The 25,134-nt window shown below is 46.3% G+C and overlaps 1 protein-coding gene across 10 annotated transcripts in view; it reads right to left on the bottom strand.

Annotated features, from left to right (window-relative positions):
• Positions 1-25,134, bottom strand: part of AKAP9 (A-kinase anchoring protein 9) — a 241,452-nt gene that overhangs the window by 116,993 nt on the left and 99,325 nt on the right. For all 10 annotated transcript variants that reach the window (XM_044292951.1, XM_044292944.1, XM_044292945.1 and 7 more), the window contains 5 exons: positions 24,706-24,937; positions 18,206-18,299; positions 11,128-11,490; positions 2,645-2,953; positions 97-321 (listed from right to left, as the gene is read on the bottom strand). In XM_044292951.1, coding sequence (XP_044148886.1) covers positions 97-321; positions 2,645-2,953; positions 11,128-11,490; positions 18,206-18,299; positions 24,706-24,937 — 1,223 coding nt within the window. The remainder of the gene's footprint in view (positions 1-96; positions 322-2,644; positions 2,954-11,127; positions 11,491-18,205; positions 18,300-24,705; positions 24,938-25,134) is intronic.

Raw genomic sequence — 25,134 nt, 5'->3', positions numbered from 1 at the left:
CTGGCCGGTGTTTACTCCACTCTCCCCACTGAAAACACATGCATGCTCAGCCACAGGAGGAGGAATAGCGGCCAGCGTCGGTAGCGGAGTACTCACCTCTGCCAGCTGTTCCCGCAGCCTGTGCAGCTCTGAGAGCAGCTGCTCCTGGTCGTACATCAGCCGCTCCAGCTGTGCCGCATGTGCCAGTCTCAGGGCCTCCGTCGCTTGTTGGTATTCCTGTTCTTGCCGCACCAGCTCTTGTCTCATGTCCTCCACCTTCTCCTCGTACAGGTGACTGAACTTGGCGCTTTCTGCACCCATGGCCACCATCTGGCTGCAGTCCTGAAAATACCAAGAAAAGGTAAAACTTAAAAGGGCTTATCCCATGATTCATGTAAAAAATAAAAATCAGACATCATATAGGACATGAAAACCTCTTTCTAAATAACTAGAACCAGCCCTGTACCTCACATGGATCCAGAGATCTCCCCATTTATTGCGCTGCTAGACTGATATTAAGCTGGCAGCTCAGGGGCGCGTCCCTTCTGCCGCAGCCCAGGGGCGCGTCCCTTCTGCCGCAGCCCAGGGGCGCGTCCCTTCTGCCGCAGCCCAGGGGCGCGTCCCTTCTGCCGCAGCTCAGGGGCGCGTCCCTTCTGCCGCAGCTCAGGAGGCGCGTCCCTTCTGCCGCAGCTCAGGAGGCGCGTCCCTTCTGCCGCAGCTCTCTCCCTATCACAGCTCTGGAGGAAGTTGAAGGATGGAACTGAGCATGTGGACAGAAAAAAAAAAAAAAACAAACAGCAGGTGGCGCTATACTGATACTGGCTATACAGGTCAGTGGCTATAAAACATTTTTAATAACATGCAATTACAAAATTATCCACACACTGTTTTAAAAATGATGTGTGACATAACCCCTTAAGACTAAATAATCCTTTTCATAGCACGTGGCTGTTACATCTGTGTACATGGCAATATATCTGACGCACCATGTGGAAATGTCTAGCTTGTGGCTGAGCAGCCGACAACCACCTGGGCTGCACTGTGGGCCCAAGGTGAAAGAGCTTGGGATGAGGAAGATATCCGTATAATACCAGTCCGTCATATACCCTGCTGCAGAGACCACCGAGGTTGTGTCATCACTGATCAAGCACCAATAGCAGCTTATACATTGTCACTATGAGCTCAATGGTGCATGTAGATAGATCGATAATAGAAAGATAGACAGATAGATAATATATATGGGATAGATAGATAATATATGAGGCAGATAGTTAGATAGATATGAGATAGATATGAGATAGATAGGAGATAGATAGGAGATAGATATGAGATAGATATGAGATAGATAATAGAGAGAGATAATATATGGAGGCAGATAGATAGATAGACAGATTTCAACTTCAGCTTATTATCCTGCAAAAGAGGAAGGCAAAAAATCCCAATATATATATAAAAATAGAACTATATGTTCCCCCCGCATACGGGGAGACACGCGGAGATCCGGCTCATACATGTGCTACTTACAGCGGCTCAGTACACGGGACGCGCTCTCCTCTCCCCGGCCCGATCCTCTCTGACTACTCCTCACAACATGCACAAATATTTGACTTTCTTCACCCGGCAGGATAATTTCCGACACAATTCTGTCGTTTTTTCCCAGCGTCATGTGACTTGCTGATTGCTATGGAGCAGTTGGTGTCCCTGGCTGGGACTATGACATGGTGCTCTGATCACTGGGACTTCATATACAGTGGTCTAATAGTATTGGGGGTCTCTCCCCTTGACAACCGGTTTCCACATAGCCTACTGGGGCGCCATACAGAGGCCTTTACTACGGTATACAGAGGTCAGCCATTTATCTGAATATCTGCATGTAATACCGCCACATCCGTGTAGAGGCCGGGCAGGCCTCAATGATCATTAGAACGAGGGTCTCAAGTTCTGGGGGGTTCCCTTGCTGCAAATGAGCACTGATGGAAGCAGTGAAGGGTTGCGGCCTAAAACAGATACGATTTTGTAAAATCACACGCGCACGTTGCAGGAAGAAAATGACGCCCACACGTTGCAGGAAGAATCTGCAGCAGAAAACGAGAATTTTAACGGCAGATTTCACCCTCTGCAATTCATAGAAGGAAATCCTTGGCAATCCTACATTCTGAGTGCTCCCTTAAAGGGGTTGCCCAGAATTAGTAAAACGTGGCTGCTTTCTTCCAGTTACAGTGCCACACCTGTCCATGGGTTGCAGTTTGGCTCCATTACATGTGAATAGGGCTGACGCGCAATACCAGACTCAACCTACGGACAGGTGTGGTGCCGTTTCTGGAAGAAAGCAGCCAGGTTTTACGGATTCTGTACAACCCCTTTGACCTGTTTCTGAGTGATATCTGTTTCTAGAAAAAGTGAGTGACAACCAATACAGTGCACAGGCTACAGGCCCTGGTTCCTCCCATCTCTGCCCCTCGGTGCACTGAAGCCCTAATTGGCACATGGAACTCAACTTCGTTTTCTCTGCGAAAGAATTTTGCCAGGATCAACCCGAGCAATCAGTGTACCTGGTTTCAAAGTGTTGATCCTGCTGACAGACTGATGGAACCTACCTGGTCGTCAAGCATTTTTAAAAACTAATTTAAATTTTTCTCAAAATCTCAAACCTCTTAGTTCTTACCTCTTCTCGGAGGAGCACAGTCTTGTCTTCGGAAGCAGCATCTACCGCTTGGCCGTGCTGTTCGGCGATCAGGTCCTCGGCTGGATCAGAGGACGGCGTATCAGCTGAATCCACATGGTCGGGCACTGGAGATGGCTCTGGTGACTTCACATCTAAAAGCTTCTCCCCATCCGGGTCAGTCTCCTCTGCAGGGACCTCTCTCTGCTCTCCAGAGGATTCCCTTTGCTCTGCTAGGTCTCTGTCCTTCATGGACGCCAGTCGTGCAAGCTCCGTTTGCTGGGCAAATGCGATGCTCATCTCAACAATAACCTAATGGCAGGTTAAGATTGCTAAATTTTACAAATTGTTAGTTAAAACACTATTTAAAAACACCTGCTCTCCTGGACAAAGGGCCTGGGGAGCCGACTGCGTAACTATACAAGGAGATCATTGGGAGAATGATCAGTGTCTTATACCTTTAATCACGTTTCAGTTCAATTTAATATCTTACACAGAGTTTATGTCACGCCAGTATGGCTTAAAAAGGGTCCATTCACACGTCCGTAATTTGGGTCCGCATTCGTTCCGCAATTTGCGGACCCCTTCACTTTAAATGGGGCTGGAACGGATGCAAATCCGCAATCCTCATCCGTTTTTTCAGGATCCGCAATTCCGTTCCTGAAAAAAAATAAGAATAGAACATGTCCTATTCTTGTCCGTAATTGCGGAACAGAAAAGGCATTTTCTATTATAGTGTCTGTGATGTGCTGTCCACAAATTAGGGATCGCACATTGCACGTGCCCGTGTTTTGCGGATCCGCAAAACACTTACGGATGTGTGAATGGACCCTAAATGTGGTTTAAGGAATACATCCAATTGCCCACCTTGTGATGCACCAGGAGCTGATTTATCCACATGTTCTGGCTTTGTACAGAACTAAAAGAATATTGGGCTGCAACTGATGACTTTATTACCCAAAAATTGAAAGTTGTGATTCCTTTTAGGGTGGAATACTAGATATTGGATGATCTTTCCAGGGTAAACTGTCACAAATACAAAAAGATCCTGTTGCTAAAAGTAATGTTTTTGGCAGGACTTTTGATTACACAGGTTCGGTTTTCACGGCATATTCCAAATGTGTTCATACGGCTCAACTTGGTTAATAAGATTAAAAGATACGAAAAGGTTCTTTATAAACAAAGAAATATAGAGGAAAAATGGATCAGGATAGGGAGGGGGGGGATGGAAATTTGTAATCTTTTTGTCTTGACTTCCCCTCGTTTTTTTAGAGAGACGCACCGCAGTGGGAGGGTATTTTGGGGTTGGGTCAAAAAGTAATAAAAGTAATAATGATTTTGATTTGATTCTGTAATGAAAATATTGTCTGATTTTGAATTAAAAAAAAAACTGGGAGTTGTGCCTGGTATACAATGACCTGGATGTGGCGCTCGCTGTCGAAGAGTGAATTTCTTCAATTCTTTCTGATCAATTTCTTTATTCTGATTTGATTTGTCCCTGAATAAACATAAGTGCTCCAACTGCCCTGAAAAGTTAAGGATAACACCCTAGGATGGGTGGCACCACGTCACTCACCCGGCTTCTGTTACTTTTGTCCTGGCGGTCCAGACCAGCTTGCCCACCTGCTGGAATCCTAAAGCACTTCTCCCGTAGCAGGCCGCAGCCTGCGCTCGTCTGTCAGGCCTCTTCTACCGGCCTGTAGGGTGTGCACGCTCCCCAGCCCTTAAAGAACCAGCGTGCGCACCCAAATTTTCACTACTAATCTGGGGTACTTAAAGCACCTTCCCCTATGGGAGGGTACCTGAGCAATAGGTTCTCTATCTTGCTAGTTCCTGCGAAGGTGTGCTATTCCATCTGTCTACCCGTGTACCTACCTCTGCCTGCTTACCGTTTCTGACCCGCCACTGCCTGACCCCGATTACCATATTGACCCTCTGCTACCAGACACTAACCTTTAACTTGTTTCTCAGATTCGCATGTACTCTGCCTGCCCTGACCTCGCCCTGCCCCTGCCTATGATTCCGTCTGACCCTTTGGTGCTCCACACTGGTGTCTCTGACCCCCGTTGTTCAGCTGAACCACACAGGGACTAGGCCAGGAGGAAGTGGCCTGGTGGTCCCCTGCAGATCCCTGCATAGGGGTAAAACGGTGAAACCCAAGGGACTGCAAGGATAACGTCCTTAGGATTAGCCCAAGGTCAGTCCTGCTGGTTGATGCAGTGGTTCCGCACCCACTGCTCAACTCGTTTGAGCTCATTAATGCCAGGGGGCTACTTGATGCTCCCTGTTCATCTTTCTAGTGTTCTTATTTAAAAAATGTCTGATGCCATTTTGAACTTTTGGCAATTCGATTCTGGCAAATGTTTTAGATTTGAGACAAATTTTGGAAAAATTCAGGTTGAATTTGATTTGTTTAGCGTTGATTCAATCATCTCTACTTATGGACCTTTTAATCAGTTGATCGGTGTGGAAGCACAGAGTCAGATCCCCCCCTTCCTCCCCCGCAAAAGATCTGATATTGATGACCTATCCTAGCAATAAGACATCCCCTATGTAGCCCTGGAGAACCCCTTTAATCCTCCCCTAAAGGCTAGTCGGCCCTGGTACAAAAGTCCAGCTTGTGCTGGTTACAAAGCCACAAAAAACATTTAGCTAAGTTTTTGTGGTGCCAGAGAATAGTCCCCTTCATCTGCCATTAAAGGGGTTGTCTCACTTCAGCAAGTGGCATTTATCAGGTAGAGATAGTTAATACAAGGCACTTACAAATGTATTGTTATCATCCATATTGCTTCCTTTGCTGGCTGGATTCATTTTTCCATCACATTATACACTGCTAGTTTCCATGGTTACAGCCCATCCTGCAATCCATCAGTGGTGGTCGTGCCTGCACACCATAGGAAATAGAGTCAGCTTCTGGTGGCTGGGACCATGGAGGCACACATAGGCCAGCACTTTTTCCTATCTTGTGCGAGCACGACCACCACAGCTGGATTGCAGGGTGGTCTGTAACCATGGAAACTAGCAGTGTATAATGTGATGGAAAAATGAATCCAGCCAGCAAAGGAAACAATATGGACAATCACAATACATTAGTAAGTGCCTTGTATTAACTTTCTCTACATGACAAATGCTACTTACTGAAGAGAGACAACCCCTTTAAATCCGCCACTGGGTACAGCTCAAGTGATGTGGGTCTGCTTGTCCTCGGGGGCCAAACGTAAATGTGACACCCTTAGCTGCACTATTAACTGCACCCCTTCACCCTTTCCTAAGTTAGGGTATGTTCAGTCGACAGATTTAGAAAATGCGCTGAAAAAAAATCGGCACTGTAACTGCATTTTTTTTCTTAAGTCCCCATTATTTCATTGGGAGATCCAGAGTGGATTCTGCTCCAAGAGCATGCTGCTCCTCTTTTCCACGCTGTTTTTTTTTAAAAATGAATGAGAAGCTTTTAAGAGGCTTTTTCTGGGTCGGATTCCGTGCGGAAAACGCGTGAAAAACTGCACCAAAAAAACATTCTGTAAACGGGTCTCACAGTCACATCCTGCTGCTATTTCAGGCTGTCACTTTCCACAAGATTTTACACAAAAGTAAAATGTAAAAATGTGTTGTGTAACACAAGAAAAGCTAGAAATGTAAACGCCATCACCACAGCATAAAAGAAAAGCAAATTCACCCATGGAACAAGTTCGCAACAATATATAATGTGCAAACAGCAAAGGGACTGGTGCATGACATCTGCAGTCACACCCTGTGTCACATGGTCCTGGCTACGGATGCCTTTGACACAAAAAATATTTTTACAAAAAGTTTCAGCCAGTAGTCTCAATGCCTTCATTCATTTTCAGACCCCCCGACATTCAGTTTGCAACCTGACCTAGATTCAGACTTTTCTCATGGGCACATTCACCCCTCCTCCCAGTAATACATGCTGGATTTGAGATCTGTGTGTCTAGGATGCTGCTGCCTTCACTAGCTCTCATGATCAAGCTTCAACCCCTTGACTGATTTCTACTACTACTACTACAGCCTTTGTCCCAACGCCGATGCTGTGGGGTGTGTGGTCTCTGCTTTCTCTCTACACTTTTACATAACCTATATGATTCTCGCCCGTGTGCTTTGCTCCTTTGTAAGCTGCCCTCCTTGATTGCTTTCCCCTCTCTCCACACACATCTGCCTCCTCCCAGTAATACATGCTGGATGTGAGGTCTGTGTGTCTAGGATGCTGCTGCCTTCACTAGCTCTCATAATTAAGCTTCAACCCTGGACTGGTTTCTACTACTACTACAGCCTTTGTCCCAACGCCGATGCTGTGGGGTGTGTGGTCTCTCCTTCCTCCCCCTGGTGCTCTGCTTTCTCTCTACACTTTTACATAACCAATGTGATTCTCGCCCGTGTGCTTTGCTCCTTTGTAAGCTGCCCTCCTTGATCGCTTTCCCCTCTCTCCACACACATCTGACTCTTCCCAGTAATACATGCTGGATGTGAGGTCTGTGTGTCTAGGATGCTGCTGCCTTCACTAGCTCTCATAATCAAGCTTCAACCCTGGACTGATTTCTACTACTATAGCCCTTGTTCTGACACCAATGCTGTGGGGTGTGGGGTCTCTCCTTCCTCCCCCTAGTGCTCTGCTTTATCTCAACACAATGTGATTCTCGCCCGTGTGCTTTCATACTTATCTACCCCCTTTGTCAACTGCCCTGCTTGTTCGCTTTCCCCTCTCTCCACACACATCTGCCATGTACAACCTCCTCCCCCTCCCTGCTGTTATTTCTAATATTGGGAGAAGGGAAGGGGAGAGCAAGAGAACAGTCTCAAACTTGAACGGTGCTCTGAGAGATATATGTCAGATTCAGCAGCACCGGCAGCTAGAGGAAGGACTTATACACACTCTGCAGAAGCAAAATGGTAGGAAAGTTTTAATCAAGACTATTAAGAAAGTTGCTAAATTTTGCATTTAGGAATAAAATGAACAATTTAAAAAAATTCTGCGCAAAGCTGTCCATTTTTAGGTTGTCTTAATATATGCGGATAGTGACCAGAGCTCCTATTTTCTCATACAGAGCTGCTCTCATGGCCCCGTTATGGGCAGAAACCATGATGCCAGTGTGAACAAAGCTTTAGTCAACTGCATGATATCAAGAAAAGCTGCTGCTGTTCTCAAGCAGGGCCTGAGACTCTGATAGATGTAATTTATGTAGGTGATTACCAAAACTTGCATCGGTCACTGAAACTGCAGGTTATTTATTTCTGGTGATGGAGTCTGACACTGCGCAGCTCTGCCATATTATAGAAAGAGACACGAAAGCTGAAACTGGAAACTCAATCCTTCTCGGGGAATATCGGCACCTGAGACAATGAAACCAGATCCTGGGGGCAAATAAAGGGATGTAGAAAGTGCTGGTTCTACTTGACTGGGCTGTGACCTTCATGCCGAGGCAATGAAGGACAGCGGAGCAGATGGGAACGGCAAGCGCAAGTTAATAGCAATACGCTTCGTTAATTACATAGTTTGTTATGTATTGCAACATAAAATCTCTTCTGGGAGGAAATTATTATTAGAGTAAACAGAAGGCAAAGGGCATGAACGCTTCCACACGGGGATGGAAAAGGAGAACATTCCTTTATAGGGGTTGTCCGGGTTCAGAGCTGAACCCGGACTTACCAAAAATTTCACCCAGGCAGCCCCCTTGACAAGAGCATCGCAGCAGTTCATGCTCCGATGCTCTCCTTTGCCCTGCGCTGAATTGCGCAGGGCAAAGACATTTTGTGGAGTTCGGGTGACGTACCGGGCTCTCCTTCGGGCTGCCAGGCGGAGGCTTCTGCCCAGCAGTGAGCCCGGTACTGATGGGCGGGATTTAGCGCTGCCCAAGTCTGTAAAACAGCTAGATTTTTGTACTTAATGTAAAGTCCGTTTCTCTTCCGTTCATTGGGGGACACAGGCTTGACCTTGGGTATAGCTGTTTCCGCTAGAAGGCGGACACTAAGCACAAAGGTGTGAGCTCCTGCCTTCAGCTATACCCTTCCTGCAGGGACTAAGCTAAATCAGTTAGTGCAAAAGCAGTAGGAGAAGCCAGACAACAAGAAAACCACACTATGTACAAACCTAGGACCACACAGGACCGAAAAGGCCCCTAAACTAGAGAACGGGTGGGAGCTGTGTCCCCCAATGAACGGAAGAGAAACTGATTTTACGGTGAGTACAAAAATCTAGTTTTATCATCCGTATCATTGGGGGACACACGCTTGACCATGGGACGTTACAGAGCAGTCCCCAAGGGTGGGCATGACAAGCAACCCTCCCGTCAATCAGAGAACCTCCGTCTGAAAAACTCTACACCCCAGAGACGCGTCAGAAGACGCAAAGGTGTGTACTCTGTAAAACTTGGAAAAAGTGTGCAAAGACGACCGGGTCGCTGCCTTGCACACCTGAAGGGCCGAAGCCCCGTGATGCACCGCCCAAGAGGCCCCCACTGCCCGAGCAGAATGAGCAGTCACCCGGACGGGCGGGGCCCGGTCATTAACGCGGTATGCTTCCACAATAGCAAAACAAATCCATCGGGAAATGGAAGTTTTTGACGACGCCAGCCCTTGTCTCGGCCCCTGTGGAATCGCGAACAGGGAATCCGTCCGCTGGAAAGATGACGTCTGGGACAGATAGACTCGAACGACTCGTACCAAATCCAGAGTGTGGAGCGACTGCTCCCGAGGATGAGACGGGTCAGGGCAAAATGACAACCGTGCAGTTGTACTTGTATGCACTCATGACTGCTGCAGTCAATCACGGTGGTCTCAGGCCGTATAGCGCCATGGCCATAGATTGGCTGCAGCAGTCACATGTGTACAGGGCCGGAAGGAGGCAATAGGACCTACAATGTACTGTGGACAGGACCGACACAAATTACCAGAGAACCCTTCACTGCCTTTGGCCTCTTTCACACAGGAGTCCCGGATTTGCTCCGAATGCGTCGCGTGTGCATTGCGGGAAAACGGCGCGAGTAGGCACGCAATTGCAGTCAGTTTTGATTGCGTTCCAATGTTCAGTTTTTACCATGCGAGTGCAATGCATTTTGCACATGCGTGAGGAAAAAAATTGAATGTGGTACCCAGACACGAACCCGGACTTTTTCACTGAAGTTCTGGTTTGGGTTCAGTGTTCTGTATATTTTATTATTTTCCCTTATAAAATGGTTATAAAGGAAAATAATAGCATTCTTAATACAGGATGCATAGTAAAATGTGGCTTTAGGGGTTAAAAAAAGAAAAAAAATTAACTCACCTCATCCACTTGATCGCGCAGCCGGCATCGTCTTCTTTCTTCTTCTTTGAGGACCTGCAAAAGGACCTTTGATTACGTAATTGGTGACGTCAGCGCAGATCCTGCTGAATGAAGATAGAAAGATCTTCTATCTTCATTCAGCAGGACCTGCGCTGAAGTCAGCGTGCTCAGATTACGTCAAAGGTCCTTTTGCAGGTCCTCAAAGAAGAAGAAAGAAGACTATGCCGGCTGTGCGAACAAGTGGGTGAGGCGAGTACATTTTTTTAGTATTTTTTAACCCCTCAAGCAACATTTTAGTAAGCATTCTGTATTAAGAATGCTATTATTTTCCCTTATAACCATGTTATAAGGGAAAATAATACAGTATATTGACTTTTATCAATTTACTAACATCATCTCCTAGCAACCATGCGTAAAAAAAAAAAAATTTGCATCCGCACTTGCTTGCGGATGCTTGCGATTTTCACACAGCCCCATTCATTTCTATGGGGCCTGTGTTACGTGAAAAACGCAGAATATAATACAAGCTGAGATTTTCACGCAACGCACAAGTGATGCGTGAAAATCACCGCTCATGTGCACAGCCCCATTGAAGTGAATGGGTCCGGATTTAGTGCGGGTGCAATGCGTTCACCTCACACCCGCGCGGAATTGCGTTGTTAATTCCGGTATTGAGGTCCGGCAGGATGCGGTTGTGTGAAATCTAAACAGGAAAAAACGGATCAGTCACTAAAACATTTAAAGTCAATGGGTGACGGATGCATTTTTTAGGATCCTAAAAAAAACGATCCGTCAGCATTGCCTTACACTGTTTATAGTGCCGGATCCGTTTTTTTATCTCGACTGGACACAAAACTGCAGCTTGCAGAATGGAACGGAATGCTGCGGGAACGGAAGGCATCCTGACCGGATCACTTTCCATTCAAAATGCATGAGGACTAAACGGAAAAGTTTTTTTCCGGTATTGAGATCCTCTGCCGGATCTCAATACTGGAAAACAACAACGCAAGTGTGAAAGTAGCCTTATATAAACACCAAAAAAAAACAATTAACCCTTTAATTACCCTATGCCATCAAGGGTTTTGAAGTGATGAGAAAAAAAATGGCAAGATGGGTGTAGGGTTACTTTGGTTGGTGCCCGGGATCCCATCTTCTATAAAGCCAGACCTGTGTGCTAGAAAAGACAGAGAATGCGATCTGAACTTACCCGAGCAACCTCCTCCTCAATCTTCTCCTGGAAACGTTCCTCCATCAGCTGATTGATGTCATCGGGATCCTTTTCCTCGGGGATGGGATACAATGGCGGCTGCTGAAAGCTGCCATTGAGGATTTCCTGCTTGGCGTTTGTCAGGTGGATGATCTCCTGCTTCAAAGCGGCCTTCTCTTTGTTGTGTCCGTCTGTCAGTTCAGCTCTGAGCTGATCCAGTTCCGCTTCATGCTGCTTCTTCAGAGCGTTCACTTCTTCTACATACTTAACATACAGCGCATGCCTCAGAGTCTGCAGCTGCTGATAAATCGGACCGAAGGACTGGTGCAGAGAATGATCCCCCATCTGTGCCGCGTCGTCACTCTATTCAGTAAGTAGAAAAAGTGGATTTAGAATCATGTCACCAAGTGATAACAGTCACATTCCTTAAAGCTAATGTCCCCTCTCATATCATTTATGGTTCTAAAATGCATTTCCTAATATAGCTTTAGAGCTCACTCTTTATGAGTTCTGTCTGCCTGCAGCCGCCACTAGGGGGAGCTCAGGGGCATACTCCAAAGGGAGCTTTAAAAATCTGCATGCAGTGAGCTCCCTCTAGTGGTGGCTGATTGTATCATCCGGCTATAAGGGGAATTGGAAACAAAAATGATGCTCCAACCCTAATATACAGATCATACAATCTATAAAATGAATCTGCACTAAATTATGGACCTAATTCTAACTATTTTGACCAAGCAGCAGGCAACCTCAACATCAAAACAGATTCAAACATTTTACTTGTTCATAGACAACTTATACTTTTGACTACATAGTAGTAATGTAGATAGGCATAGGAAACTGTTGAAATCAGCATGGAAAAATGCCTCCATTGTTTTCAGTGAGAAGTGGCCGACACTTTGTGAGCTTCTCACCAGTTAAGGAAAAGGGGCGGGGCTCAGTTGGAGGGGGAGGGGCCTCCACAGTCTGCTGAATTTACTATAACTTACGCAAGAAACTGGTGTAAGTTATAGATGAAGTCTACGCCACCCCGAGCTGCCGTAGATTTGAGTTTCTGCAGCATGCATGTCCAGAGATGCGCCTAATTTATTTAAAGGCTTTCTGCCTGCACTCCGGAGATCGATACTGGCATAGGGGAACGCCATTCTTGATAAATCTCCCCCACTATGTTTTGGTTTGTGCAGGGCCTGGGGATATGGAGAACAAGAGAGTTTAACCCGTAGGATACCAGCGCCGTACATGTACGTCACTGGAAACTGGGACAGAAATCCCAGCGCTGCTGTGACGGGGACCCGATGGCAGGAAAGGCAGCCCGAAGAAGTTAAAAAAAAGAAAGTTTTACAAAAGAAAAAAAAAAATTCAAGTTAAAATAAAATGGCGTCCTTTTCCCGGCTCTATAAAAATATCACATGATCCACCTCGTCAGGTGAATGCGGTAAAAAAAAAAAAAAAAAAAAAACAGCGTCAAAAAAGCCATTTTCTGGTCACCTTGCCTCACAAGTGTAATACCAAGTGATCAAAAAGTCTTATGTATCCCAGAAGGGTATTAAACCGTCATCTCATCCCGCAAAAAATTAGCCCCCACATTAGGGATCGACTGATATTGATTTTTTAGGACCGATACCGATAATTTGTGAACTTTCAGGCCGATAGCCGATAATGTATACCGATATTCTGTGAATTTTCATTTTTGAAAAAAAATTAATTCCTACATCTGCTGAAAATGAATATGTTTAGTGTTAATGTGTAGGTATTTTTTTTGTTAATCTTTCTTTTTCATTTATAATTAATATATATATATATATATTTTTTTTAACTAACTTTTAGCCCCCTTAGGGACTAGAACCCTTGTCCTATTCACCCTGATAGAGCTCTATCAGGGTGAATAGGATCTCACACTGTCCCTGCTGCTCTGTGCTTTGTGCACACAGCAGCATGGAGCTGAACATGGCAGCCAGGGCTTCAATAGCGTCCTGGCTGCCATGGTAACCGATCGGAGCCCCAGGATTACACTGCTGGGGCTCCGATCGGAGGAGGAGGGGAGAGGGGATCCTGTGGCCACTGCCACCAATGATTAATACTGGGGGGGGGCGCACTGCGCCACCAATGTGTTTAATACTGGGATGGGGGGGCTCACTGCCCCACCAATGTTTTTAATACGGGGGTGGGGGGAGCACTGCGCCACTAATGATTAATACTGGGGGGCGCACTGCGCCACCAATGATTAATACTGGGGGGCTTGGGGGGGGTGCACTGCGCCACCAATGATTAATACTGGGGGGCTTGGGGGGGGGGGGGGTGCACTGCGCCACCAATGATTAATACTGGGGGGCTTGGGGGGGCGCACTGCGCCACCAATGAAGATAAATCGCTCATTTATTCATATACAGGAGGCGGGAGCTGCAGAATGACATAGCCGGCTCCCGACCTCTATGAGCGGTAGCTGCGATCCGCGGCACCTGAGGGGTCAACTACCACGGATCGCAGCTACAGCTCATAGAGGTCGGGAGCCGGCTATGTGATCCTGCAGCTCCCGCCTCCTGTTCAATTTGAATGAATGAGTAAGTTAACATCATTGGCGGCGCAGTGGCTACAGCCCCTCCCCTTCTCTTCTTATCTGTCTCTTCATTGGCGGCAGCAGCAGCACAGGGGGAGGGAGACACTGCTTCCTTCACCTCTGTGCTGCTGAGGGAACACGGAGAGCGCTGAGAGCAGCACGATCTGTGTTCCCCATACGTTATCGGAATATCAGCAAAATAGATGCAGATACCGATAACAGTCAAAATCCACAATATCGGCCGATAATATCGGTAAAATCGATAATCGGTCAATCCCTACCCCACATAAGACAATCACTTAAAATATAAAAACCATTGGCACCCACAAACCTATCCATCATAGGGCTCTCAGAAAATGGCAACACAAAAACAAGACTTTATTGTGTTCAAAAATGATTTTACTGTGTAAAACTTAACAAAAATATAAATTATAGACATATTGGGTATCGCCGCGTCCATAACTACCTGCTCTATAAAAATATCACATTATATGCCCCCTCAGGTGAATGCTGTAAAAAAAAAAAAAAAAAACTATGCCTCACAAAAAGTTTAATACCAAGCGATCAAAAACTCTTATGTACCCCAAAATGGTACCAATCAAACCACCACCTCATCCCGCAAAAAATGAGCCCCCACATAAGACAATCGCTTAAAAAAAAACAAAAAAAAAAAACATTGCCACCCATAAACCTATCCATCAAAATCGGTGCTGCAAAAGCCATATGGCGCTCCTTCCTTTCTGAGTCCTGCCATGTGCCCCCACAGCAGTTCACCCCCACATATGGGGTTAGGGCTGAAACGATTAGTAAAATTTTTTGCATCAAGGATTCGTTTGCGTCATGTGACCACGGAGCGGGAGTGAAGCGCTTGCTATTACTCACCGTTCCGTAGTCACCCGCCGGCCCGTACCGCACTGCTCTCCACTGAGGGAAACTTTGTGCGAGCGTCCGGCTGCCATGCCGGTTGGCAGTCTGCTGCCTTTCAGTGTGTCCCCGCTGGGGACGGGGAACGGAGCAGGGGGCGATTGGCCCCTGGAGGTGGAGTGTATGGGTTTATTTTGAAATATAAAACAAATATGTATGTTTGCTAGAAGGCAGATATAGCCATTTACTGGAATAGGAGAAACCTCAATGCTACCCGGACACTACTAATACACGAGCCCGGTGCACCGTGTCTACTATTATAAATAGGGCATTGCTACCTCCGCCAGGCACAGCTGCAGCCTCTCATCAATCCCGCTGCTTGAACTGGGCGCTTCTGAAAATGGCCGCCGTCTACATTGTATGCAGACCCGTGGTACACTGCTCACCCTCAAGCGGCCGCAATGGCTTGTAGTTGCTATGGGGACGGGAGTGTTGCTCTGGAGGTCACGTTTGTGTATTTCAGTTTAAAGGGTTTATACCACTTCAGTTTGACCAAATTAGCTTTCAGACACTAGCGATCTGCTAGTGTCTGATCTCCATAACCATGCAATTCTTAGACCTTTGTGTGGAGCCTCTAGGTCAGGCATCATCAAACTGCGGCCCTCCAGCTGTTGTAAAACTACAACTCCCACAATGCCCTGCTGTAGACTGATACCTGTAGGCTGTTCGGGCATGCTGGGAGTTGAAGTTTTGCAACAGCTGGAGGGCCGCAGTTTGAGGATGCCTGCTCTAGGTGCTATGGGGGCGTCTTTTTAGCACCTAGAGGCTCGGCGTACTCACACTGTATGCCCGCCCATCTCGTCTTGAATGCCTGCCTCCATCACAGCCATTGGACGAATTCACGCGCCTGCGCCGTTCACTTCTGTCTTCGGCACAGGCGCAGTGAGTGAAGGCCGCTCTCCTGATGCCGGCTTCCTCACTGTAACGTAGTCGGTGCAGGCGCAGTGAGGAATCCGGCACCAGGAGCGTATCATTTACTCACTGCGCCTGCGCCGATGACAGAAGTGAACGGCGCAGGCGCGTGAATTCGTCCGATGGCTGTGATGGAGGCAGGCATTCAAGACGAGATGGGCGGGCATACAGTGTGAGTACGCCGAGCCTCTAGGTGCTGAAAAGACGCCCCCATAGCACCTAGAGGCTCATTTGCATAGGAATAAAAGTTAGTTTTTTAATGAAACGGCTCCACACAAAGGTCTAAGAATTGCATGGTTATGGAGATCAGACACTAGCAGATCAGTGTCTGAAAGCTAATTTGGTCAAACTGAAGTGGTAGAAACCCTTTAACTGAGTTTCATAGTGATCATTTGGAGGTCAGTGCAGCAGGTACTGTACTGATTTCCCCATACGTATATGCATGCCAAGGTGTAGCGGGCATTACACCCTGTGCAGCTGTGGGTGGCCCGGCAATGTAGATTGTCTGATACAGTGAGGCTACTAGCGAAGGAATATACAGCCCTGCTGTTATTTGGGCTCTGTTATATCTATTATTATTACCGGTAGTAATACTCTGATTGTACTGCAGCATAAAGTAGGGAAACCGTTCAGTTCATGTACACATTGGTTTTCTGGAAGGGATTGTCTAATAACAGGTGGCATTAGGTGGCTGCAGTTCAACTTTGGGCAACTGGTGGCACTGGGGGGTGGAGCCTGATGGGACTGAGAGGGCAGCTGGTGGCACTGAGGGGGCAGCTGATTCGTTTTTATAAAGGAAAAACGTTCTTTTAATTAGTTGTTTGTTATTAGTGTACTCGATTATTGCAAAAATAAATCGATAGAATATTTGATTGTTAAAATAATAGTTTACTGCAGCCCTATATGGGGTGTTGCCGTATTCAGGAGAAAATGGGTAACAAATTATTTGGCTATTTGGGGCTAAAGCAACATTTTATTGGAAGAAATGAAACTTTCCATTTTTACAGCCAAGTGCTTTCAAATTTTGACAGGTTTCCTTTAAGGGGTGTAGTTTCCAAAATGGGGTCACATTTTGAGGGTTTGCACTGTAGGGGTACACCAGGGTTTCTTCAAATACAAAATGGTGCCTAAAAAACATTCTAGCGAAATCTGCCTCCAAAATCCATATGGGGCTCCTTTCCTTCTGACCACTGCCACGTGCCCATAGAGCAGTTTACCACCACATGTGGGGTATGTCTGTAAACTGCAGAATCAGAGTAATATATACTGAGGTTTATTTTGCTGTTAACCTTTGCTGTGTTGCAAGAAAAAACTGATTAAAGAGGACCTTTCACTAGTTTAAAAACTAAAAACTAACTATATCAGTGGGCAGAACGGCGCCCAGGGGTCCCCCTGCACTTACTAGTATGTCTGGGCGCCGCTCCGTTCGCCCGGTATAGGCTCCGGTGTCTCAGCTCCCTCTGTTGTACTGGGACTCCCAGGCTATGAGCTGTGCGCTACGATTGGCCAGCGCTGCAGCAAGGGACAACCCTAATACAAAAACTCCGCCCAGTACAACAGAGGGAGCTGCAGACACCGGAGCCTATACCGGGCGAACGGAGCGGCGCCCAGACATACTAGTAAGTGCAGGGGGACCCCTGGGCGCCGCTCTGCCCACTGATCTAGTTAGTTTTTAGTTTTTAAACTAGTGAAAGGTCCTCTTTAACATAAAAAAAAAATATACCAAAAAAGTGACATTTTTAAATTTCACATCCTTTTTCCTTTAATTCTCGTGGAACACCTCAAGGGGTAACATCAGTTTTGAATAATTTGAGGGGTGTAGTTTCTAAAATGGGGTCAATTATGGGTGGTTTACATTGCGTAAGCCCCTCAAAATCACTTTATAACTGAATTGGTACTTAAAAAAATGGTTTTGGAAATTTTGGTGAAAATTTGAAAAATAGCTTCTAAACTTCTAAGCCTTCTAACGTCCTAAAAAAATAAAATGACATTTACAAAATTATACCAACATAAAGCAGACATATGGGGAATGTTGACTGATAACCATTTTATGAGGTATTACTATCTGTCTTAAAAGTAGAGAAATTCAAATTTAGAAAATTGAGAATTTTTCAATTTTTTTTGTAAATTTTGGATTATTTTATAAATAAAGGTGAAATAGATCGACTCTAATTTACCGCTGTCATGAAGTACAATGTGTCACGAGAAAACAAACAGTCTCAGAATGGCCTGCATAAGTAAAAGTGTTCCAAAGCTGACACACGTCAGATTTGCAAAAATCGGCCTGGGATTTAAGGTGAAAAGTGACCCGGTACTGAAAGGGTTAAAAGAGCACAGAGAAGACAATCCCTGTGTCATGCTCCGCCCCCTCACACCATGCACCATTTGGAAAGAGAATCCCTTTAAGAATGCAGTAAAGGAGGAATGTGACCAGATGAATGATGAGAGACATACAGAAGGAGCACATTGACTCTACAGGTAACAGTACGCACATGATCACTTACCACCAGCTAACACCATCTATAAAGTCACCTGCATACCCCGGTGGTGTCAGCTCAGCATGATTTGTCCATTACAAGCTGCAGCAGACGCTTCCTGTATACCCTGCGGGTTCTGTTACCAGGGGCGTGGATGCAGACGGAGCTACACAAACAAAAGCGAATATCAAACACGCTGTGTGTGCGTTACCTTTAACACATCGCTGGATGGAGTAATCACGCTCTGGAATATGGCAGCTTCCTCGAACCCCAGCTCCACCACCCCCTCAACTGTACAGAGCTCCCTGCAAAAAACACAGCACAATGAAGATCAACCGAGAGCAAGGAAACAGAATGTATATCATTCCAGCAATGATCAGTAAACCTGTCCACAAAAAGCCAAAACAGGCCATCAATATCTGATTGCCGGGGCTCTGACCCTGCCGATCAGTTGTTCTGGAGTAGCTCCGGCAGCGGAGGTAAGTGATCCGTGGATGGAGCTAGTCATGGCAGCGCGCCGCAGTTACCATCTCCGTCCACTACATAATGGATGGCGCTGTGCAGTTCTAGCACCGACCTACAGCACTAGAGCTACTGCAGAACAGTCGAACGCCAGAGATCAGATACTGATGGCCTATCCCGAGGACAGGTCATCAATAGTGAAATCTTAGAAAATCCCTTTAAATTACAGTGAGCAGAGAAGTATTGTAATATAGCTTGAGTATCAATCTGTCAGTGAACAGAAATATTCCTTTTCCCCGTCGCCTCCACAACGGCACTCTCAGGAGGGCGTCCACGCCTCCCCAGGACAGGAAACAACGTAGAAGCTCAAGTTTAAAAGGCCCCCTCCCTTTACCTGATTCAGTTGTTGTTTCCTGTCCTCGGGATCGCGTGGAAGCCACCCCTGCAGCGTCAAGAGCTTAGTTGGAGACGCACGGCCTGTCAGTGTTGCACCAATTGGGAGGGCCAGTGCAGAGGACGGAAGCTGAGGAGGACTTGGGCCTCTATTCCCCGTTCCTTTGGTGTAAAGCCCCGGGCATCCGTTCCCCAGTTTCATTCTATGGTGGGGAACGAGGGATTTCGCGCATGCGCAGTCAGGCCGGAATTCTCTGGGGCCGAGAGTTTCGTTTGCCAGGCCTCTGATCGTCACTTCTGCAGCACATGACGTCAGAGGAATTACCGCAATGTTCCCCCACCCATCAACCTCACAAAGATCACAGGTGTCGAATTTTCAAGGTGAACCAGACTCGGAAAAGCCTTTCTGTATCCCTGAAGATACGGAAAAGTTATTGAAGACCATAAGAGCCACTACGAAAATTGAGGACGTTAAAGAATCTCCAACGATTCAAGATCGTATGTTTCAGGGACTGGGAGAAAAGAAAACGAAAGCGTTTCCTGTCCATAATAACATAAAAATGTTGACTGCTAAGGAATGGAAAGATCCTGAAAAAGAAATACAATCCCAAATGCCTTTAAGAGGAAATATCCCTTTGCAGAATCAGATTCAGCTTCGTGGGATAAAACTCCCAAAATTGATGCCCCAGTTGACCGCATATCAAAAAAGACTTCTCTGCCCTTTGAAGATATGGGCCTCTTAAAAGACCCAATGGACAAAAAGTGTGAGGTTCTTCTCAAGCGGGCGTGGGAGACGAACACGGCTATGCAAAGGCCCAGTATAGCGGCTACCTGTACTTCCAGATCGGTATCTGTCTGGTTAACTCAATTGGAGGAACACTTAGCGGCAGGTACCCCCAGAGGGGAAATCCTAGCCTCCATCCCTATTCTGTCAACGGTTATTCTAAGCTGAATGTACCTGCACTCGTCAGATCGCAGAAGATAAGCAGCTTAAGGCTTGGCAAGTACCAGCTTGAGAGACTGGTTGGGAATCCATCCCTATTCTGAAGCAGGCCTCTAATGTTTTTGTCTGATGCCTCTTCAGCCCTCTCAAATGCCACCCGTACAGCCATATGTCTCAGGTCCTGGTCTGGAGAAGCCAGCTCAAAGAATCGACTATGCTCCATTCCGTGTGAGGGGGATAAGTTGTTCGGGTCAGTTTTAGATGATATTCTGGAAAAGGCATCAGACGAGAAAAAAAGGCTTTCCTTCAGACCAACAAAGACGGTCCTTTTGGGAAAATGGCAACCCCTAGGGGAGAGGTTTTCTGAAGCTACTGCAAAATCCTCACAGTGACGTCAAATTTCAAGTAGGAGGCAGACTTAGGGCTCTTTCACACTTGCATTGTTCTGTTCCGGCATAGAGTTCCGTCGTCGGGGCTCTATGCCGGAAGAATCCTGATCAGGATTATCCCCATGCATTCTGAATAGAGAGAAATCCGTTCAGGATGCATCAGGATGTCTTCAGTTCCGGACCGGAACGTTTTTTGGCCAGAGAAAATACCGCAGCATGCTGCGCTTTTTGCTCCGGACAAAAATCCTGAAGACTTGCCGCAAGGCCGGATCCGGAATTAATGCCTATTGAAAGGCATTAATCCGGATCCGGCCTTAAGCTAAACGTCGATTCGGCGCATTACCGGATCTGACGTTTAGCTTTTTCTGAATGGTTACCATGGCTGCCAGGACGCTAAAGTCCTGTTTGCCATGGTAAAGTGTAGTGGGGAGCGGGGGAGCAGCATACTTACCGTCCGTGCGGCTCCCGGGGCGCTCCAGAGTGACGTCAGGGCGCCCCACGCACATGGATGACGTGATCGCATGGACACGTCATCCATGCGCATGGGGCGCTCTGACGTCATTCTGGAGCGCCCCGGGAGCCGCACGGACGGTAAGTATACTGCTCCCCCGCTCCTCCACTACTAGTATGGCAACCAGGACTTTAATAGCGTCCTGGCTGCCATAGTAACACGCATTTTGAAGACGGATCCGTCTTTAAATGCTTTCAGTTCACTTGCGTTTTTCCTGATCCGGCGTGTAATTCCGGCAAATGGAATACACGACGAATCCGGACACCGCAAGTGCGAAAGAGCCCTTAAAAGTTTTTCCTCGGCCTGGTGAAATATTTCAACTTCTCCTTGGGTAATAAGTACCATAAGCGAAGGTTACAAACTAGAATTCATTGCACCTCCTCGAGATTTCTACACTTGCAACAGGCCTTTACTTCAAATAGAAAAACAGCGAGCTCTAGAATCAGAGATACTGGCTCTTCTGCAGAAGCAGGTTATAATTCCGGTTCCAAAGGTTCAGGAGGGAACGGGGTTTTATTCACCCAACTTTTTAATCCAAAAACCAAACAAGACTTTCAGATTTGATAATACATCAGATTTGATAATACATCTAAAGAAGTTAAACAAAAACATATCCTACAAAAGATTCAAGATGGAGACAATCAAGTCGACAGGGAATCTCTTGATTCAAGATTGCTACATGGTAACCCTGGATCTCTCCGATGAGTACTACCCTGTCCCCATTCACAGGGACTATGAAAAAAGTTTCTCAGCATTGCGATATTTCTGAAGGCAAAAACGTCACTTCCAATTCCAGGCCCTAGCCTTTGGGTTGTCTTCAGCCCCCAGAATTTTTAAAAAAATGATGGCTAAAGTGACGAGTTTTTTACATCTTCGTGGAATATGAATCGTTCCATATCTGGGCGATTTTTGGTGGTAGCCCCGTCCCTTCAAGACCGCTAGGTTTATCTACAGATTGTACAAGGGAAGTTGTTGGAATTGGGTTGGTTTATAAACAAAGAAAAATCAGACCTAGTCATCAAAAAATATTTTTGTGTGTCATGTTAGACTCCCACAATCTTATTTCTTTCCTCACTCAAGAAACAGACTTCCCTCTCTCAAAAGGTCTGGCTATTTTGCGAGTCCAAAATAGTGTCCATCAGGGACATCATGACACAATAAGGCCATCTAACTTCCTCCATTCCAACACCACACAAGGACGCTACAAACGTTTCCCCTAAAAACCTGGGATGGAAATCAAAAACCCTAGACAAAAGACTAAAAGTTCCTCTAAAAGTAAAACAGTCTCTTCTTTTGGTGGAAGATCAGAAAAAATCTTTGAAGAGGAGTGTTCTGGCGACATACAAATCAAGTCATTATTACAACCGACGCCAGCAGCCGAGGATGGGGGACACACACCAAAGATCAAGTAGTACAATGTCTTTGGAGTCAAAAGATGGTAGTAGCACCCTCCAAGTTAAAATAACTGATGGCAGTCTTCAAAGTGCTTCTCTCTCTACAGTCGACTATAAGATCCCAACGTGTAAAGATTCTGCCCGACAACTCCACTACTGTGGCCTATCTAAACCGCCAAGGAGGGACAAAAAGCAAAGCACTGCGAGATCTGTCAGGGAAAATCTGATTTCCTTCAATCAGGGGCTGAGACCAAACACAAATGTCGGCATTATGTAACTTTCTAGAAATAAAGTTGGCAGACCTGCCCCTTATAAAACGATTCCTAAAAGGTGCGACAAGGCGGTTTCCGTTTGTTCATTCCACTATACCTCCTTGGGATTTAAACCTGGTGCTTGAAGTTCTGATGCATGTACCATTTGAACCCTTACAGGATATTCCGCTAAAACGCTTAACGTACAAAACCACCTATTTATTGGCAATCACATCGGCCAGAAGGGTGGGGGAGATCCAGGCCTTTTCCTGTAGATCCCCTTACCTCACGGTTTAGGAGGACAGTATTATTCTCAGACATAACCCTCTACCTAAGGTCGTTTCCAGGTTCCATCGCCAGCAGGAGGCATCCTTACCGTCTTTTTGCCCGAATCCATCCTCAGAAATAGATTTAAAAAAAATATCATAATCTGGACGTAAGACGACGCATACTAACTTAGGCTACTTTAACACTCACGTTTGGTGCAGATCCGTCATGATAATGCAAGCGTCTGCATCCGTTTAGAACGGATCCGTTTGTATTATCTTTAACATAGCCAAGACGGATCCGTCTGTAACCCCATTGAAAGTCAATGGAGGACGGATCTGTTTTCTATTGTGCCAGATTGTGTCATAGAAAGCGGATCCGTCCCCATTGACTTACATTGTGTGCCAGGACGGATCCGTTTGGCTCAGTTTTGTCAGATGGACACCAAAATCCTGCAAGCAGCGTGTTGGTGTCCGTCTCCAAAGCGGAATGGAGAAGGAAAGGAGGCAAACCGATACATTCTGAATGGTTCCTTTTTTCATTCAGAATGCATTAGGGCAAAACTGATCCGTTTTGGACCGCTTGTGAGAGCCCTGAATGGATCTCACAAACGGAAAGCCAAAATGCCAGCGTGAAAGTAGACTTACCTGGATGTCTCCAAAGAATTCAGGAATTCAGACCATCTTCTTCTTCAATATCAAGGCCATCATAAAGGATCGGCAGCAAGCAAGAGTACCATTGCAAGATGGATAAGAAATGCCATAGAATTCTGTTATCTGCAGAAGGACTTGACTTCCCCCAGCGGGATAAAAGCTCACTCTACCAGGGCCGTACCTGCGTCATGGGCAGAAAACGCCTCTGCGTCTGTGGAACAGATATGCAGGGCAGCCACATGGGCAAACCCAAATACCTTTTTTCAAACATTACATGTTGGATGTGCTTCATAACTATGATTTTATCATTTGGCAGAAAAGTATTATCTGCGGTAGCCCCACCCTAAAATTATTGTTACTCCTCCTGAGAGTGCCGTTGTGGAGGCGATGGGAACAGGGTTAGATACTCTTACTGGTAATTGGATTTTCCAATAGCCTCCACAACGGCACTGGAGCTCTCCCAACCCCTCTTTGTGTTTCTTATGACATGATTTATGTTATATTATATTGTTGAATATTTCAATACACTTCTTGCATTACTAACGAGTCCTATGTCATTAAGTGAATGAGGTAAAGGGAGGGGGCCTTTTAAACTTGAGTTTCTACGTTCTTTCCCGTCTTGGGGAGGCGTGGACACCCTCCTGTGAGTGCCGTTGTGGAGGCTATTGGAAAATCCAATTACCGGTAAGGGCAATTAACCCTATTGATATTTGGGGGATGAAACTGATCGAATCGTGTCCTGCTCAAATAAGTACACGTTTTTGTTATAGGAGTTTTCCGGGATCCGGGATTTTAATATTGATGACCTATCTTTGTGACAAGTGGGCGTCCGACACCCAGCACCACCACCAATCAGCTGGTTAAAGAGAAGGCCACACTCCCTGCGAGCGCAGCCTTCCCTTCATGGTATACTTGCTCGCCGTTGACAGCGCAGTAGGTCATCAATATTAAAATCGCGGATAACAAGGGGTTGCCAAGGCATACTCTCCCTTCCCAGACATTGTGGAGAGGGCTGCTGCATGGTAGTTGCAAAGGAGATGGCGCAGCAGTTGCGGAGAGAACAGAGCCTCTAAGAGTAACAGCAACGCCCCCGTTGCTCCAAGAGGCTCATTTGCATATATTAAAACATCATTTGTCTCAGCAATGCGGGCACATAGGAACATGGGACCAACACAGATGCCTTCAGCTGCCAAGTGCATATGTAACAGGTCAGCCAGTGTCATAGGGACAAATCTGCTGACAGATGCCCTTTAAAGGGGGTTTTACCATTATTTCCTTTGCTGATGCACGCTGTGCCCAGGATAGCGTCTTTGTGCTTCAGTACATGACATTGAGAAATGCTCCTTCTCTACCATTTATTCTTTCAGGAGTCTGACAGATTAATAGAATTCGGTGCTGTGTTCCCCCTGTGATTCTGACATGTGAAGGATAGTCCCCCGTCACCTTACCCGCTCTCCAGAGACCCTGCCATGACGTCCTGGAACTTCTCCTGACGATGGATTAGCTCTGTAGAGAATCGGTCTTCTTTTTCCTTCAGCTGTTGCTGGAAATATGATCGCAGGTGCTCGATTTCTCGCGCGTGCTTCTCTTCAAGCTGTGCTCTATGCTGACTGAACTCAATTTTAAGTCTCTCAACATCTTCTGATGGAGACACTGGGGAAATCACAGCTTCCTGGGTACCTAAGAAAGCCAATTAGGGTTGAGAGTTACTGTAATGGAGCATCTTGGAAAAAACTATATCTTGTGCTCCACAGGCTGACCAGATAACTGGGGGATAGTAGATAGAGGTCCAAATTATAACCCCCACTAGAAGAACAGTCACTGGTCACATAGTGCAGATCACTGTGCAGCTCAGGAGATGTCCTCAGCAGAGGAAG

This window comes from Bufo gargarizans, chromosome 5, assembly GCF_014858855.1.
Source record: "Bufo gargarizans isolate SCDJY-AF-19 chromosome 5, ASM1485885v1, whole genome shotgun sequence".
NCBI lineage: Eukaryota > Metazoa > Chordata > Amphibia > Anura > Bufonidae > Bufo > Bufo gargarizans.
Note: the sequence above shows the minus strand (reverse complement) of the source record. Positions and strands in the feature narration are given on the sequence as shown.